The sequence below is a fragment of the Gorilla gorilla genome, chromosome 2, assembly GCF_029281585.2.
Source record: "Gorilla gorilla gorilla isolate KB3781 chromosome 2, NHGRI_mGorGor1-v2.1_pri, whole genome shotgun sequence".
NCBI classification, from domain to species: domain Eukaryota; kingdom Metazoa; phylum Chordata; class Mammalia; order Primates; family Hominidae; genus Gorilla; species Gorilla gorilla.
The window spans coordinates 198,357,230-198,376,570 of NC_086017.1; the positions used below are offsets into that span (position 1 = coordinate 198,357,230).

The window sequence follows — 19,341 nt, forward strand, 5'->3', positions numbered from 1 at the left end:
CTAATGGGATAAAACTTTGAGAGAAGGGGCAAAAGCACATTTCACATATGCAAAGGACAAGAATTATTTTGTTCCTAGGATAGATAATAATACATTGTTTGCAAAAATTATTCACAATAATTTCTTCCATTTCTGCACACAGATAATTCTGCAATGTAACTTCACTGCTCATTGATTGGCCTAACTTGGTCTGACAACAAGTATACGATACGTTAAAAGCAGTATACTATTTCCAAATTTAGGCCTCAAGGGGCCTTGCAGCTATTAACAAAGATTCTTTGCTTAGCCAAATTTTAGTCAGGCTTCTGAAATGTCTCCTCAACTCATCTGTGCACTTCCTTGTAAAACTCAGTTTTAGCAAAATCTTTGCTGAATCAGTGCAGCAAGAACACCCCATCCCTGAAATCTTTTCACCCTAGAGTTCCAATTGGGATCTTCATCCTCCACCGTCCCCACAGGTGCTGTCTGATCATCTTGGCCTGTCATCAGCAAGAATCCTGTTAGGTCGTTTTAGCTAGAACCCCTCTTACCCTGATGTTTCCCATTAGTAATTTAACATCCACTGACCACCACCATGCTCCCTGGCTATAAATCCCCACTTGCCCATGCTATACTCAAAATTGAGCCCAATCTCTCTCCCTCACTGCAAAATCCCATGCCGTGGTCCCTATACTTTTCATCCCTGTCCTGAATAAAGTCTGCCTTACCACACTTTAACAAGTGTCATTGAATAATTTTTTCTTTAACACTTTCACATGTGGAATACTGCCCTGAGGCAACTGTGTGAAGAAGCCCTGTGAGGCCATAGGGCTCAGCGGCCACATAGGGCAGAGATGAACCATCTGATTAAAATGTCTAGACCAATTCACTGGCATTCACTATCAGCTACCAGATGAGAAACTAAGGCCAAAGATGACCTTCAGACATGCCTCTGAACAACTGTAGCTGCATGAAGGACCTCAGGCTAATCCAGCAAAAAGACCATCTCATTGGGCCCAGCTCAAACTCCTGACCACAGAATCATAAGCAAACAAAATGGATGTTGTTTTAGCTGCTAAGTGTTGGAGTGGTTTATCACACAGCAATAGATGACTTTTATAGCAAGTAAGAAAGTGATTTGGGACAAAGAATAGGCTGATGTTTGTAAATTGAAATTTGGAGAACCACAATCTCATGGGTTTCTGGGGCCTCAAAAGTCACCTAGTCTAACCTATTATCTTTTTACCACACCCTTAGCAAATATCATACCACCTTTTCACTATCAGCTGCAGGGACGAGAAACTCAGTATCTTCCAAGATAGATCAGGCTGTTTTGGATTATCCTTGACTTTGAAAGTTATCTGTTGGTTCCATATCTGGGAATATAACCTAGGGAAAAATATTCCAAATGTGGAAAAAAACTTTTATAAACAAAGATATTTATAGCAGTCATATGATATTAGAATATTAGAAATAACTGTAAATATCCTTTTCTAGAGAAATAGTTAAATTAGCATTAACTTCTAAATACAAGGCAGCCATTAATTATCACATTAATCGGGGGTTTATAGCAATATGGAAATATTCTTAGGAGGCAATATTAAGTGAAAAAGCAGAAAAAATAGTATATATGGTATAATTATATGTATGTTGAAAGTACGCATTGAAAATAAAAAGTAGAAGGAATTAGAGTAACTGTTAGCAATGGTTAGTGGAACTATAGGTAATTTTTCTTTTTCCTCTCTTTTTACATTTAAAAAGAAACTTGAGCTCAAAGCTGCTTCCCTCTAGCTTCCACCCCATGGTATAAAATCGGTTAATTCCAGTCAACAAACAAGGGGAGCACACAGGAGGGGCAACTAAACTAGCCTGGAAGTGCAGGGTCATTCATCTGCTATCACCCTCCTCCCCCCGTGTCTTCCCTTCATCATAGCACATGGCGGGGGAACTCCTCAGCACTCTGTCACCTCCTCTCATTTCTCTAGCCCTTGGGTCCCAACAGAGTTGAAAAAGACATCTTTGCTTCATAAACAATAAGGTGAAAAGTAAAATTCTGAGAAAATACCAAGAAACTCAGAATACCTAAAACTCACATATGGCAGTGTATGGCAGGGAGGGTCTCACGTCAGGGGACAGTTTCTGTGACTGTGAAGTCCAAGGAGGGAGTAGGTGGGTGTAAGTGGATGGCTAAGGGGAGAGAGAAGAGTTTCTTAGCCCAGAGTTCATGAAGACCTAAAGGACAGGAAAGGGAGAGAGACAGAAAAAGAGAAGAAAGACAGATCTTAGATGTTCAAGAAAGGTTGCAGTAAGAACATCTGTGCCCTTTGTTGACTTCTCAAGACTGAGTCAAATTGTGAATTGTTTTCAATTTGTTAGGTTTTCTGTTTCTTTAGGATGCAACGCCTTACTTATTGGGGCATCTCATTTTTATATGATCTTCTCCAATGATTAAATGTTGGAAAAATTACTTAAACTCTCTGTACTGTAGGGTGAATTGTGTCCCCCTAGAATACATGTTCAAGTCCTAACCCCTGTTTCTCTGCATGTGACCTTATATGGAAATAGGTCTTTGCAGATGTAATCAAGTTAAGATGACACTACAAAGGGTTAGAGTGGACCCTAACCCAATGACTGATATCCTCATAAGAAGAGGGAAGTTTGGACACAGAGACACACACAGAGGGATGACAGCCATGTGAAGACAGAGGCAGAGATTAGAGTTATGCTGCCACTAGCCAAGGAGTGCCAAAGACTGCCCGCCTACAACTGCCTATTCTAGAAAGCTAGAATAGGCAAGGAAGGAACCTCCTCTGGAGCTCTCAGAAGGAGCATGGTCCTGCAGACACCTTGATTTCAGACTTTTCACCTCCAGAACTGCGTGACAACAAATTTCTGTTGTTAAGAAATTTAACAACTTAAACAGCCACCTAGTTTGTGGTCATTTATTACAGAAGTCCTAGGAAACTAATATTCTCTGTATATAGTTTTTCTCATATGTAAAATAGTGAAAATAATCCTATTTATATCACAGAACTGTTGTAAATAGGATAGGAGGTGATATACATAAAACACTCAGAAAACTGCCCGGGATATGTTGAGCACTCAGTACATCAATGAGAAAAACAGGACTGCTGAGATCTATCCACCACCTGAGATGACACGTTCTGGCTCCCAGCTGGTGGGGCAAGGGTCACTTCATGCATTTGGAGAACATTAAGAAGCTGAGATTGTCCCTGGATACTATTTCTCCATTTCACTCCTTTCCTAATCTCGCTGAAGCCATCAGCAGTGGTTTCCCCTTTTGTGAGGACTCACAACCCAGGCTGATAGAGCTGGAAGGGCACCTAGAGAGACCTCCCAGCCCAGCCTCCTCCTCTGGCAGGGGGCATATTAGCTGTTTGGCTCTTTGCACTTTACAAAGCCTTCTAACAGTCCTGGGGCTGAGAGACATCAAAAGGGTACTCTTAAGTTATGAAAGACGATCAGAGCGAAGTGAGGGATCTCTAAAGGCTTCTGTCCACAAGAAGATGGCATTAAGTCTAGGAATTTCTCTCTTTACTTTGCTGTGCTTCAAAAGATTTTTCTAGATGCGTGAACGGTAGGCCAATGATTCACCGACAGCCCCGGGCTGACTCCTGCTCATTGTGAGGGCTCGGTACTCCTGAGCTCACCTTCACGGAAAGTCCATCACTCCCAGCTGCTGGACCAGTGGTTAATGGCCCAGTCCTGCTACTTCACCAGGTAGCTTTAATTTCAGTCAGTGATCTGAGTAGAAGCAAGTTAAAAGCACCTGATACCAGATAGAAACCTGGGTCTAGAAACGAAGGAGGCATCTGGTATGTGTTTGCATGTGTGTGCTGCACTTCAGAAGCTCTTGAAAGCCACGTAAAGTAAAAATAACACAGCTGGCAGATCTAAGCTCAAGTTGACTTCAAATGAGAGGTTCTGGAGGTTGATGCTCCAGTCCTGGCTCAAGTCTTTTGGCCATAAAAAAAGAGTAATAATAATCAGCCAGGCACCGTGGCCCATGCCTGTAATCCCTGCATTTTGGGAGGCCGAGGTGGGTGAATCATGAGGTCAGGAGTTCAAGACCAGCCTGGCCAACATTGTGAAACCTTGTCTCCACTAAAAACACAAAAATTAGCCGGGCGTCCTGGCGGGCACCTGTAATCCCAGCTACTCAGGAGGCTGAGGCTCAAGAATCGCTTAAACCCAGGAGCAGAGGTTCCAGTGAGCAGAGATTGTGCCATTGCACTCCAGCCTGGGTGACAGAGCGAGACTCCATCAAAAAAAAAAAAGTAATAAAAATAACGATGATGATAATAATTCCTTGTTCTATGTGGAACTTTCCAGTTGACAGGGCACGTTTACCTTCTCTATTTTATTTGCTCCTAATGGCAGTCATGTAGTGAATGCACTTCAGGGAGACAGTTCTGAGTCCAGGGAGGTGACATGACTCCCCCAAGTCCACATAGCCTACAAGTAGCAGACCTGAGACAACATCAGGATGTTCTGACATCCAGGTTTGGCTCAATAATTGGAATCACACAGCTGATAAGCCACCTGCCAGAGCAAAGGTCAGAGCTGAAAAGAACATGAAAAGACCTCAAGTCTATACCTGGTGGAGGAATAGACTTGTTCAAAGTCAGTCAATGGCAGAGCCAGTACTGGGGCCCAGGTGCACTGCTCTTTCCAGGATGGTGTTCTTATTTGTTAATTAGGGTGAAAACCTCCTAACAGAGCTGAGTGAGCCCCTAAGCAGGTAGTGTGTACATGCAAATGCTTGGCGCCATGAAGAATGTGGGGGCCTGAGAAACAGCTGGCAGGTCCTAAGAGTCCAAGAATCCCACTGCTGCCAGGAAGGATTGCCCATTCTCAGGAGGGCTCTGGACAGAAAAGGGCAGCATGAGCAGAGGGAGAAGAAAGAGCTGGCAGGGGAGGGGTCCTGCCAAGAGCCTGGGAAGCGGGCATCCCGCAGGTGGGAAACCAGCAGTGCTCACCGTCTCAGAGGGAGCTGGGCTGGGGGGTGGGGTGGGAGGGAAGAGTCTGGAATTGTGTCTGGGAGGGAGAGCCAGGGAGGATTGGCACTGTTTGGCCTGAGAATGGCTCAGACTCCCCCACCTCACCCCTTCTGGGACTCCAGAGCTGAGCTCATTCATATGCAAATCCCTTCAGCAACTTGGAGGCTGGGCCCCAAACAGTTCAGGACAGGAAAATAGCCTGAGGATGGGAAACACAAAGGGTTGCTGTGTTCTTCTGCGGCAGAAGCTGCCTGGCTCCAGGTGTGTCATAGCCAGGACGTGGGTGAAGGCAGTGATGAGGCTGGCCCTGAGTGGACAGAAGGGGCTGCCTTGGGCCAGTGTCTTCCAGCAGAGTTTCAAGGATTGTGAGCCGCTGTGTTCCTGTGACACTGCCCCGGACCTTGCCCCGACTCAGGCTAAACTTACATCCTCAAATCTTTGCACAGAAATCCTACAAGAGTGCTGGAATAAGGACCAACTGTCATAGCTCTGCCACTCATACCTCAGGGGTCACTTAAACCTCCCCAGGCAGTAGGTGTGCTGGAGCCGGCAGCTCACACCAGTTTATAAGAGCCAACTGTCAGCTTTTCAGAGATTTTGCTACCCTGTTGTTAAATCCAGCCATCATCAAGTTTCATAAACTTAAAATTAAATACATTCTATTAGAAACCAGTTCTATGAAAACCAGTTCTGTGAAAACTCATTACTTCCTAATTATGTGATTGTTCTATGCTCCGTGCTCTGCAGGCTCTCTGTGTCTGTGCTATCTGAATGTTGAATGATGAGCCACTGCGCATCTCTTTGCCCCCATTCCCTGCCCCCATCCCCCAATCTGGTTGTTAGCACTCATGCCCCTGTCTCCAGGCCACAGTTTTCACAAACGTAAAAAGTGGACATTAATACTCTGAGCATCAGGTCAAATGAGATTCGGGGCATGAAAGCAGCTTGTAAAGCCTGCCATTGGCTGGCAGCATTTAACAGAAACCCTGTTTTCCAGTCTCCCATCCCGCCCCTCATCTGTACCTCTCAGTCTTCATTCATGTTCCTGCCCTCCAGCCACACTGCCATCCTTGCTATTCTTCAAACACACCAGGCACTTTCCACCTGAGGGCACTGAATGTTCCCTCTGGTTAGAGTGCCCCCCAGGGTAGCCCCCCCAACAAGAAAGCCACATGGCTAACCTTACCTGCTTCAAGTGTTTGCTCAAATGTCACTCTCTTAATGAGCACCATATTTAAATCAGAGCCCCCATCTCAACTCATGCAGAGCCCTGCTCTATTTTATTTCTTTGTCCATAAACTTATTACTTAGTACATAATTTAGTTATGTATTATGTTTAGTGTTTATTGTCTGTTTATCCCAGTGCAATGTAAGCCTCACTTTAGAGATTTCTATCTGTTCTAGTTACTGCTGTACCCTAAGCTCTAATAAACTGTAGGCACTAGATGAATATTTGTTGAATAAATGAATACCTCTTCATCCCTTAACTTTTCCCTTTATAAGCACATCGAAGTAAATTCAGGCACTGCTCTTCACCAAGGTGTTTTCAACAGCAACCTGTAATATACTCAAGCACAGAGATATGCACCCCATGTGCACCCACACCTGGGACCTTCCCAGCTCACACTCACCCACATGCTCTTCCTCAGCACTGCGAGCTTCCTTTTGTTTTCCATCACCCTGAAGCCTGTGCTGTTTGCACTTTTGGCATAAAATGAGCTTTCATTACACTTTCCTGAAGCAAGCTCATTTTCATTTTCTAATTCTTCTGAATAAGCTAGAATTGGTGTTTGGGTCCTGGTGTCTCCGGAGTGGGAGAATTCCACCGGAGACTACAACTGAAATTCATGAGAAATGTTTACCCATTTCTCATTTCCTTCTGGGGCCAAGGCCTCCTGTCCACTCCCAGAGAATGAGCAGAGTTATGCAGTAGGTGAAATGAGTTCAGCCGGAAGGTCGAGGGCATGTTCTAAGTAAACACAGAGCATTGCACAGAAATTAGGAGCTTAGGGGTCAGAAGAGTCCCACTTGGGAGCGACTTACCTCTCAATTACACAGCAGGATGCAGACTGACCCAATGTGGCCTGAGGGAAGGGGCATTGGACTGGGAGTCACAGACCATCAGAACTGGAAGGGTTTGGAGAGGCCAGCTGGTCCAGTTCCCTCATCAGGCAGATGGGGAAACTGAGGCCTTGAATGAAGACGTGACTTGCCCAAGCTCTCAGCAGGAGTCAGCAGCTGTTTTCTAGGCCAGAGCCCTTTCCACTGCCAGGAGACATGTGCCTTTTCCTGTTCTGCCCAGGACTGTGCTTTCTACTGGAGAAAACACAGACATAGGCCCTGAACTCATGGGGCTGGTGATCTAGTGGGAATGAGCTTGAGCTCATCAGAAAGGATGCACGACAAGCAGATGACACAAGCACTTGCAGATTCACTGTAGTTCAGACTCCATTTTCTATTATTTTTAAAAAACATTTTTTTCTCTAAAAGGATAAAAGAGAACGTTATTTAAAATAATCTAGGCAATATAGGGACCCTCAAGGACCTTCTGTTTTACTAAATTTTATGAAATCATCTTGACAAATAGAGTATTGTTTTAGGAATAATGCATGGCCAGGAAACACAACAGGACCCCTTCCACAATAAAGCCTGTTCTGAGGAAGGCTGCGTGGAGACACAGAACCATGACTTGGGGAGTTAGAAGAGCAGGGATTCAAGCCTGGCTTTCCTGCAGAGACTTGAACAAATTCACTTGTACCTGTTTCCTTTTTTGTAAATTAGGTGCAATAATCCCTGCTCTTCCTATTCCATGGGAATCAAATGAGTTAATAGATTAGAAACTGCCGTAAAATGTGTGTTTCTACAAGGTAAATACAAAGGCGAAATAAATAACCTCCTGCTTTTGAATAGTGCTTTGGAAGCACTTTTCCATAAATTGCTAGAAAAAACTCAGTAACATTAGCAAGGTCATACATAGGCAGTCAGTGGTAGGGTCAGAGTTGATAAGAAAACTGACATTCATTGAGCATCTGGTGATACCAGGCAGACACTTTATTACTCATACCATTGCCTTCATTACCACTATAATAGTACTTTTGAGCTAATTAGAGATGTGTTGGACATATGTCATTAAAGCATTTACTTCATTTGGCATTCACAGTAAGTCTATGAAATAAGCATCATTTATTATCTCCATTTTACAGATGGAGAAGAAAATCTTAGCAAGGTTAAGCAACTGCTCCAGTAAGAAGTGGAGGCAAGACTTGACGCTGGGTCTGAATGACTCCAAAGTTTGAGCTCCCAACCACTGAGCACAACTGCCTTTTGCAGTACTGATTCCACTTAGACCCTCATGTCATTCAAATCCTCCCACAACCTGTGAGGAAGACGTTGTATTCATTAGGAACTCTTCCTTTCAACTGATGACAAACCCATTGCTGAGGGAGATCAAGGAGCTTCGCCAAGGTTCCTCACTCAGATGGTGGCAGAGACAGAATTTAATCCTCAATGTGGTAATCCTGTCTCCAACACTGTCTCTGTGCTCTTTCTACACCCACTCTTACGACTCTAAGCTCTGTCTCAAAATTTAGACCAGCATTTCCAGCTGTATTCAAAACTCAATGCACTTCAGTGCACTCTATATCTTTCTAAATCTACACATCTTCACGTTCCTGATCTCAATTTCTGGGTAAGTAGCCAATAAGTTGTCATAACTGGGGCTTAAAACCTCTGATTCCTCCTTTTTCCTCTCCCATACACAGCCAGTTCCTGTGGAGTTTACCTCTGCACATCCTACCTGCTCTTCCATAGCTGTCCAGGAGGCCTGTGGGCATTCTTGAAGTATACTACACTCCACATAGTCATATCCAATCTATTTAGCACAGCCACCTAAATGGCCTCATTCAGCAGCTCCAGTTTATTTTGACTTTACTAGTCCTTGACATCCCTCATATAGCTCCAGATTAACCTTCCTCAAGCATACCCCTGACTGTGTCACATCCCCGAACCCCACTGCCCCACCCCTCTGCCACATCACAGCTTCTAATTGGACGTCCTAGACTAAAATGCTGAAAGATGCCAGGCAGAAAACATGAATGAGGGAAACAAGCTGCTATGAATTCTTTAGACAGAAATATACACTTTGCGTGTTAAATACAGAGGGATATTCTTCACTCTGCAAAGAAATTTTTCCTGAAATACGTGTCTTTCTCAAGAACTTTCAACTTTTCTACTTTTGATAGAGACACTGGGGAAAAATGATTCACTTTCTTTACTGTAAAATCAGCAATGGTGCCATTAAGAGGCCAGAAAGCATTAGTATGGGGGAGCTATAGAGAATGGTGGGGACCCTACCCACAAGGCCACCTCTTCCTGGTGTTGGCTGATTGTTGAAGGCAGGAAGCTGCAAGAGTTGCCAGATTTTCTAATATTCTAAGAGAACTTGGAAATGCAGATTGTTGTGTGAGATCGGAAATTTTATGGTGTCATAATTCTTTCTTTTTTTTACACCCCCAAATCATAGTATAAGTTAATATTAGGCTGGCCAACAAAATCCATCTGTGAAATTAATTCAACCTTTGACCACACGTATGTGATTTGGGGAGCACATGCTTAAACCCAAATTTACCAAACATTTCTCAGTTGACCCTCAGATAATCTTTCTGGGCTTTACATCTCCCCAAAACATGCCAACTCTGAGTATTCTCAGTTTCGCATCATTCCCATCCTCTTCAACCTCCCTGCCTTGATGGTAGCTCTGCTAAGAAATCCTACTTAGAGAACTGCACTGCCAAATTATTATTTACCTCTAAAGACTAATCTCAAACATCAACTATTTCCAAAGCCCTCCCTGGCCATCTAAAAATGACCACTCCCAAACTTATATACTGACTGATACCCCTTGTGTTACTTTGTCTGGCTTTATTGTGCACTTATTTCATTACATTCTATGGAACCGTGAATTCCTTGAGGACTTTATAGTTCATTTTACTGCAAAGAATTCTTTTTACTGATCTTTGCAGACCCAGTCTTTGGCATAGTGTCCAGCTTATGGTAGATTTTCAATAGGATTACTGTGCTTCATTCCATAGACAATGGGGAGGCATTGAAAGATTTTTAGAGTAGCATAATCAAAGCTGTGTTCCAAGAAGATCCTTCTGGATACTCATAGAAGGTAGGCTAGATGGGGAGAGGCTGACATCCGGTAGACATATAGAAGGATATTACAATAGACTAGTTGAGAGGAATAAGAATTGGAACTAAGGAATTAGCAGTGGAGAGGATGGAAGAAATGTCGAATACATCAAGGATATAGGGTTAAAAGGAGAACAGTGGCATTGCATTACATAAACATGTCACAGATGCTATTAAAATATTACACATGGTGACATAAAGAGAAAGAAAGAAAGAGAGTACAATCCAAATGCAGATGATTTATGCTTCCTTTTACAGTGAATAGATGCCATGAAATGAACTTGAAATTGGAACGTGTAATCTGCTGTTCTCTTGGTGGTTCTGGTTTCTAACTATCTAGACTCTCTCCATAACTATAGCTTCATAGTTTCTTTGTAAGTATAAATGGACCACTTCATCTGGTGCTCAACCAAAGGAACTTTAATTTCTTGCATTTTTGGAAAAAAATTCTTTTCTGGACATCTAAAAGATAATGCTTTGCAATATTTAAGGGATTTTTTAACGGTAAGTTTGACTAGAGACAATATTTGTCTTATATTACAACATAAAAACTAGTCATTCATGAGATGGGACTTTGCTGTTTTTTAATCTGTTAAATAATTCCGTTAAATAAATAGAAGAAAAGACTGAGAATCTTAAGATGTAAATTCTAATACAAGCATGATGTTGGCCAATCAACTGCCCTTCCCTGGACTTTGGACGTGTTGATCATGGGGTTGGATCATGATTTCTACGGTCTTAGATGCACAGAACATCAAGGCAAAGTAGACCTTAGAGACCATCTGGTTTAACCGTTTGTATTTGAAAGAGGAGGAAACAGAGTCCCTTTTAGGTGCAGTCATCTGCCCAAGGTTAATGAGTATAGAATGACACCCAGGACCCAGGCTGCCTGACTCCCTGACTAGTATCTGTGCTTTGCCTCTTGCCTGCAGCATTAACCAGCCTTGATTCGTATGCCTCATCCGTACACTACAGGAATCTAAACATTGCAGCCACATTCCAAGGAAGCAGATGCTGCTGTGCAGATGTGCATGAGTCTTGAAGACCAAGAACTGTGGGAAATCAGGCAGGAGAGGAATTTTCATAAACGTGAGCATCTGGACCACAGACTTGGGAGTCCTGCTCTTCTTCAGGCTACTGATGAGCGGTATGAGCAGTTCCATCATCATCGCCCCTATGGGCCTGGGTGGGAAGGGCAGCTTGTGGGGTTGGGCTGGGCTGGAAAATGTTCCTGTGAGTTGGAAGGTTTCTTAAACCTACTCCTATATAGGCCTGGGAGGAGAAGTTAGTCATAGAGGAAAAATGCCTCAAAACAGGGAATTTTATCCTGCCAAAGGCAAGTCAATGATATTTTAAGTTGCCTGGTAAAGGACAGTGTTGGCATGATATGTTTACAAGTTCTGTGATGACATACCACCAAGGCATCCCCAGCAGGCTGCAGGCTCCTACTGGAGTGCTTGCAGTTATGCAACATTGAGAAGCAGCTGCTGTAAACATACGATTTCTGTTTTCTGGTGTTATCCTGACTATGATAAGGAGTGTTTCGTGGGGTCATCTTGGAAGTTCTGGTGAGGAGGATCGGGATTATAATTCTAGAATTGAAAGGACCATGGGGATCATCTTGTTCCATCCTCTCACTGAACAGAGGAAAAAACAGAATTTTGGAGAGGGATGTGGATTTACCTGGGGGCCACATGGCATATTTGCGCTTTTATTCAGATGGAAAGGGAAAAGCTTCTCTTCCATTTATAGCCAGAAAAAGCATATATGCTAGGGGCTAGCATTGGCCAGGAGATTAGAAAAAGTCAGTGGGTTTCAACTCAGTGTGGAAGACTTCTGGGTTTGGGATTTCAGAGGCAGACTGCTCACCCACTCTCTGAACTCTGACCTCCTCTTCTGTCCAATAGGAATGTGGCCAGAGCAGCAAGATTCAAGCCATAATCCCTCAAGGTGCTTCAGGGTAACCAAGAAGGATAAGCAAGCAAAACCACCTTCAGCTAGAGCAGCTCACTTCTGTCTCTTCTCTACGTTGGGCCTAACTGAAGATTTTCAAGAAGAAAATGTGAGCCGGGTGCAGTGGCTCACGTCTGTAACCCACTTTGGGAGGCCGAGGTGGGAGGATCACGAGGTCAGGAGGTCGAGACCATCCTGGCCAACATGGTGAAACCCCGTCTCTGCTAAAATACAAAAAATTAGTCAGACATGGTGGCATGTGCCTGTCGTCCCAGCTGCTTGGGAGGCTGAGGCAGGGGAATCACTTGAACCCGGGAGGTGGAGTTTGCACTGAGCCGAGATCCCGCCACTGCACTCCAGCCTGGCAACAGAGCAAGATTCCGTTTCAAAAAAAAAAAAAAAAAAGAAGAAGAAGAAGAAAACGTGTACTGGGGAGAACATATTTGAAAACCACAACTTAAGATGAGATGCGTCCCCAGAGGGCCCTGCAGCCTGACATTCTGTGAGTTCTCAGCTCTAGGAGGGCAACTCACTGGGTGTGTGTAGGCAGGGGCACAGGGTGGTTTCCACATGAGCGCCAGTAGTCAGCCAATTAGCATGCAGCATCCTGCAGAGGGGAGGCCTGCTGGTGCCCCACAGCTGTTGGAACCTCTGCAGGAGGCTAATGCTGACATTAGGGTGACCTTCTGGAAGAGAGTCAGCTGTGCAAGCACATGTGGAGAAATCTATCTCACCTCCCGCCGCCACCATGTTAATCTCTTCTTTCAAAGGAACTGGAAAATTGTCCCAACTCACAGATGCAAGGACTGTAGGGCACTTCAGGTAGGCAGCTCAGTCCCTAAGTTGCCTCAAGTAGACTACTTCTCTGTTATGCCCAGAGGTCATCTGTCTAATTTTGGAGCAGAGAGGGTGCTGTAAAATAATATTCTTCTCCACTCCATGTCATTTGGGGAGTTAGTGACAGATCTGAGACCAGAAAAGGCATTTCCTGAATTCCATGTAAGGGCCCAGGACCATGCTGCCCCTTCCAGAGGGCCCATGTCCATCTACTTGTGGTTTCAGGAAGGAGTCTCACCACTCTAGATAGAAACCATCAACCAATTTCCAAAATATTCTCTAGCCAAGAAAGTCAAGCTTTGGATAGAAATCTATTCCAATGTCTTTAATTCAGTGTTAGAAGGGGTCTTCAGATTATATTATTGCTCTTGAAAAGTATCATCATTTTTTCCCATTAACAAAATGCTGCTTTATGTCAGCTGCTTCATCTGCCTTCCTTGGATACTCCACTTATTTGGAGCAAAGAAATGAGCTAAATCCTCTCTTGTGTGTTTATCATCTTGATGAAGGAGACCTAACAAGGTTAAATTTGTCTTCTGTCTGAAAAAGAATCAAACTTAAGAGAAAGAGTTGCTCAATGACTATGAAGTTAAGAGTCAAATCTTAAGGAGGAGAGGGGGCAAATTATGAGAAGAAGTCATCGCTACAACTGAGCAAAAAAATTCTATAATTTCTGTGATCTTGAGCCTCAGGTACCAATAAAAGCTATTGGCACTGACAAAATTTCTAGATGGTTAACATGTTTGAAAGTAGAGAAAAATGCGGTTAGAAAGTTCATATCTGGCCTTGTCTAAATCCATGGAACTTATTGTCATATTAAACCAGTGTTTGGTAATTTTTCTTCTGGTTAAGACAACTCTCCTACCAAAATACTAAAGAATGCCATGATTTTGTGACCAACATTATTTGGGGGAATGGGCTGGGAGATTCCACTCAGCCTGAGGACCCACACCTACAATCCATCTTATCCTGGAGTTTAACTCTGGATAACCCTTTTATCCTGAAAAGCGTAACTGGCCTTTTTGTCAGAAAGTTCAGTTTAGGATGATACATACTCATGGCCTCAGTGAAGACCCCCTGGTTGATCCTTGTGACCCTGAGAAATTTGTTCTATTTTTAATGAATTTATAGAAATTGCATCTAGATTACCAATCCGCATTGTCTCTTAGAGCAACCAGTTCCACCTTTTCTCATTCTTTATCAGTTAGTCTTTATTGCCATCACTGTTTTCTATCTTGTGCAATGGCTATTTTCAAGACTCATCTTTCTTTTTAAGGGACCAGATCTTTTGTGTCCTAATATTTCCACCATCCCTAGCACAGGGCATTCTAAGAGGGCATCATCCCATACAGCAGTGGTTCTGGGACATTGAACAACATCTGGACACATTTATGATTGCCATAACTGGTGGGGCAGGGGCTGCTACTGGCACCTAGTTAGGGTAGAAGCTAGGGATGCTGCTAAAAATCCCACAATGTTCAAGACAGCTTTTCTCAGCAAATTATCTGGTTCAAAATATCAGTAGCGCTGAGGTTAAAAATCCCTACCATGGAACGCCAATTTTGGAAAATTTTTAGATGCAGAGACCTATTGTAAATGGGACATTGCAGGCAGACCCAACATATACAATGACAATACTCTACATATAAAATAAGTGGAAGCACAGTGCCTTTGTATGCCTCTGCTGTATCTTAGGCTCAGTGGAGAATAGCTTGGGAGTTGTTTGGTGTAGACAAAAAAGCATGTGATTCAAAAACACAAGGCATGGGTTTGAGACCTTAATCTGTCACTTACCAGATGTACAACCTTGGGTGAGTTGCTTAACCTTCCTGGGTTACTTCTTTACCTGTGAAATGGGGTCATGGCTCCTGTCTCAAAATTGTTTTAAAGTTTGATTGAGATTATAATTGTAAAAGCACCTTGTAAACTCACTTCTCTGCTGTTGACCAAATATTCTGGTTAATACAAGGTTAATTCATGTTGAATTACTGGCTATGGAATAATGAGTCTACAATAATACTAAAAATATCTAAATGCTCTAGAGTTGTTTGATGAGAACCTCTTTCAGGAAGCTGGAGAGAGCTTAGAAGGTAGGTTCTTAGGTCTCCACATCTTTTTTAACTAGATATGACTGCAATAAACTTGATCCCTTAGAAATACTCTGACCTTTTTCAGCCTCACTTTAAAAGAAGAACAGCTTCCCACCCGTGGAATTTTTTTTTTTTGTTGGGGGTTCTCTAAATTCCAGGGTATATTGTTTTGAGGCGGTCCTGCTCTTCCCCCATATTTACTTTTTACATCTACTTCTGATGGTGACCGTCCCCTTCCTACCCACATTTTTTGCTGATAAAATGCAAACTACTTGGCATGACATTCAAGGCCCTTAAGAATCTCGCCTCCACTCACCCTTCCTACTTCATCTCTGACTCTTTACTACTGTATACCCTGCACTTCCCAAATACTTGATCTTTATTTGGGAAATTGGACAATGCTTTCTAATGCCTCAACTTTGGACATAATTATGGTTCTCTTTCCATGATTACTGCTTACTCTGAGGTCTCTGCCCTTTCCTGCTTGTTGAATTAAAGGTGACCTTGGAACAGAGGCTGGTAGAAACACTAAAGGCTTTGAGAACAGGAAGAAAGAAGGGATGTTGTGTTGGGCTGAGTCATACTCTATCAATCAGCTTCAGTTTCCTTCATGGACCTTTCTAGTTCTACCCATCAGCCTGCACTTAGCTTTCCACCTTGACCTGAATTCATACCATTGTGATGTTGTGTGTCTCTCTTACTATATGCCACCCTGGAAGGGTCTAATTTCATACTGCCTTGTCTAAATCCCAGAAGAGAGCCTGGCCCAGTTAGGGGACATCAGGAGTCTCACCTTCACATAGTCATATTCACAAAGGTAGGAGGATTCCAAGTTGAAGTGCATGAAGTAAAGCTTGATCCGAAACCCATCTGGGACAGTGATATTCCAAGTCACCTCTGAATCACTGGGATAGGAGTCTGGATAACCAGGCGACTGGATCTGGCCAAACATATCGTTTAGCTCCACGGTGTGGGCTGAAGCCTTTGACAGGGAGAAGCACAGAGCATAATAGAGAAGCAGCCACCTGAAAGACATGAATGTAGGTCTACTTACATTTATAAACACAGGCCCCTGCCATTCATCTCAATCACAGCCAGGAGAACAAGATCTCAGCATGTCTCTGTCTCTGGCCTGCCGTAATTAGATTTCCCCTTCTGACCTTGCCTCTTCAGTCTGTATTATGGGAATATGGTAACTAGATAATTTCTAAGATTTCTTCTGGTTTTGCTCATTCAAAGCTCTGATAATAGTGTTAACTTAAACTCCTAGAAAGTATCACATTTGGGAGTCTGACATTTCCATTTTACTGTTGAAAATGTAATTTTCATAATTAAGTAAAAGTTGATATTTCTTTAGCTCAGCTTCATTTAACTCTTGATTCTCTTTTTGAAAAAGTAAATGTTATCATACTGGGAAGAGGCTTAAATGCATTGATGGAATCTGTAGTACCTTAAACAGATTTAACGTTGAAAATGGTATTTCACCACAAACTCAGTCAAAGTATGCAAAATCTTTAATAAAGAAAGAATAAGCAAAGCAAGTTTTCTTCCTCTTGGTAAAAGGATCAAAAACCCACAACTTACTCCTGTAGGAATCAGAGATAATAGACTAATAAAGAGTTGCAAAAGAGACAAGGAAAATTCAATAAAACTTACAGAGCACGTCACCATGGCTGACGCAATAACGAGGCAGAATGACTAAGGCTGGTCAAAGCCCTTCTGGTCAGTCTGCACTCACCACACCAGGCTTCTGTCTAACAGACCGATTCCCCTGTGAGGTCCAGTAACCTTGAACTTAATGGGCCCAAACTTGCCTCATCACTCCTCTCCTAATCTTTTCCTGCTCTCATTTCTGATTTCTGTTCATGGTATTACCATCAACCAGTTCCCTGGCCTGAACTTTAACCATTCATCTTTTCATTAACCCCAGAGTCAAGAGTCACCACGTCCTATTTATTCTGCTTCCTATGTTTTGGAAATCCATCTCTCCTCCTCTCCAGTTAATTGCATAGTTTACATTCTCCTATATGGCTTATTGCTGTAGCATCCTAACCGATATCCCCAACCCACCCACCAGCAGTCTTCTGCCAAAGCTGATTTTCTCAAACACAGATATGACCACACTGTTCTACTGTGTCTGCAGGGTAAAGCGTCTGCTCCTGGGATGGCTGTTGAGGCCCTTTTGATCTGGCTGATCTGTCCTTCCCACCTCATCTCAGTAGCCAGCCCTGTGAGCCCCCTGTTATTCTGGGAGCACGCCATGCCCTTCCATTCCAGCCTCATTGCATGTGCCCTGCTCACTCCTCACCTACTTATCCTCCACCGTCTTGCTTATCCTCCACCATCCAGCTCAGAGCTTCCCAGCGATGGAGTATCCTTTCACTCCTCCACAAGCCACTGCTCCCTGCACATTTCTCTACTATTGTGGGTATCACATTGCACTACGTTAGACACACCCTTTGGAGTGAAATGTACTTGGATTTAAGTCCCAATTCTTTCACTTACTGACTGTGAAAACTTGGGCAACTAGTCTCCCTGAGCCCCAGTTTCCTCAGAAGTAAAATGGAGATTATAATATCTAATTCATAAGGCTCCTATGAGCACTAAAGATGATGTATATAAAGGTCCCAGTACAGAGTCTGATATATAACAGATTATAAATGAATGAATCCATGAAAGTGAGGCCTGAGTCTTAGCCTAAAAAGTCAATGCTGGGAAACCATACCAGCATCTTCAGATTAACAATGATATATTTGTTAATCAGGACGTTGTTTCTCTCCAATACCCAGTCTGCCCATGTATTCAGATGCATATATCTGTGTAATGCATACATTTGAGTTTTTGGGTATGTAAACAGAGCAAGATAACTACATACATAGATTATGTAGCTATGTCATGTTAATATTTACATAAAGTATAAATAGGTAAGTACAAAATGTCTGAAAGGATATACACCAAGGTATTGACAGTAGTTATCTCTGAAATGGGAATATAAGTATTTCCATTTTTGTGCATATAAAATGTTTACATTTGTCAAGAAGGACCATGTACTATTTTTTCAATAAAAAGAAAATACATTTATTTAATTTTTTTCAAGGTCCCTACAATAACAATATGTGAGATTCTATTAAGAAAACAAAATGTCTTAATCCCATAGCCAATGTCAATATTTTCTTAAACCAATCTGTGGAAGGAGGGCCTCAGAGGCAGAAGGAAGGGAAGGCATATGTCCAAGTTAACCTGTGAATTATTTGGAAAGCTGAGTCAAAAAACCAGGTGGCAGGGCCCAGGCATCCCATTTTCGAGTGAGGAAATGAACCAGTTTTAACAGGGCTGGGAGTTCAGGTTCAGCCCTGCTGAGAAGGGGAGGGCACTGGCCCTGGGTCAAAAGAACTAGATTCAGCTCCAGCTTTGACTTTATTTATCCTTTCCATTTTAGGAGGTCATGGGAGGTCTTGTTTCCTCATCCATTAAGTAGTAATAATAACGACTTCCCACAGCACTGCTATCAGCATAAAGGAGGATGGGGAAGTATTTTGTTAACTGTCCAGCCCTAGCCAAACATTAGTTATAATTATTCCATCCTGCCAGTTCCCGAAAAGCAAGAGTGAGGAATCAGCTTTGGCTCCTAAACCGGACTTCCCTATAATAGCGACACCCAAATTATGCAAGGCCGAAAGGTCAACTTCCTCCACGACTGCTTTTTCCAGACCACATCGAGGAGACACTGAGCCTCCTGAGGCCGGTTCTGTCAAGGACTGGTAGCAGACAGCCCTGTGCAGCCCAGAAGCCCAGTGCCATGTGTGGTAGGCAACTGGTCAGCGTGGGAGGAAGGCCCAGGAAGCTTTCCCTTCTACTTTGTTTGCATCTCAAAACGGTTTCAAACATATGAAACAAATATCTCCCTTCATGTAATGGGCTTGAGCATATGCTTGCCTGCTTGCGTTAGGGGCTGTAAATTGAAGAATATAAGTGGCAGCTTTCATTCCTCATCACACTCTCTGAATGTTTTTGGCTTCTTGTATACGAGGCACCGGCTGTATAGTTCCCAACACCTGCTATCTATCCTCCGGCTAATCAAAAAGTTTAGCTACATTGCAGAAATGTCAAAAGTAATATATAGAGCTGAGATTTTAGAGGCCCCCCTGTAGGAACAGGCTAGCAGGACTCTGTAAAAATGCCTGCATATATCTATGATTGCGGCATGAATGGCACTTGCTATCTTTTCCATACAGTGTCCGTACACGCCCCTTGTTTCAACCCACACC

The 19,341-nt window shown here is 43.1% G+C and overlaps 1 protein-coding gene across 7 annotated transcripts in view; it reads right to left on the reverse strand.

Annotated features, from left to right (window-relative positions):
* The window catches only part of MASP1 (MBL associated serine protease 1), a 74,845-nt gene that overhangs the window by 52,442 nt on the left and 3,062 nt on the right, over positions 1–19,341 (reverse strand). For 3 of the 7 annotated variants that reach the window (XM_055382107.2, XM_055382104.2, XM_055382106.2), the window contains exon 2: positions 15,867–16,119. The exons of 2 other annotated variants lie outside the window; for them this stretch is intronic. In XM_055382107.2, the coding sequence (XP_055238082.2) occupies positions 15,867–16,119 (253 nt within the window). The remainder of the gene's footprint in view (positions 1–15,866; positions 16,120–19,341) is intronic. 2 more of the 7 variants (XM_004038180.5, XM_004038179.5) reach the window with 1 other exon arrangement.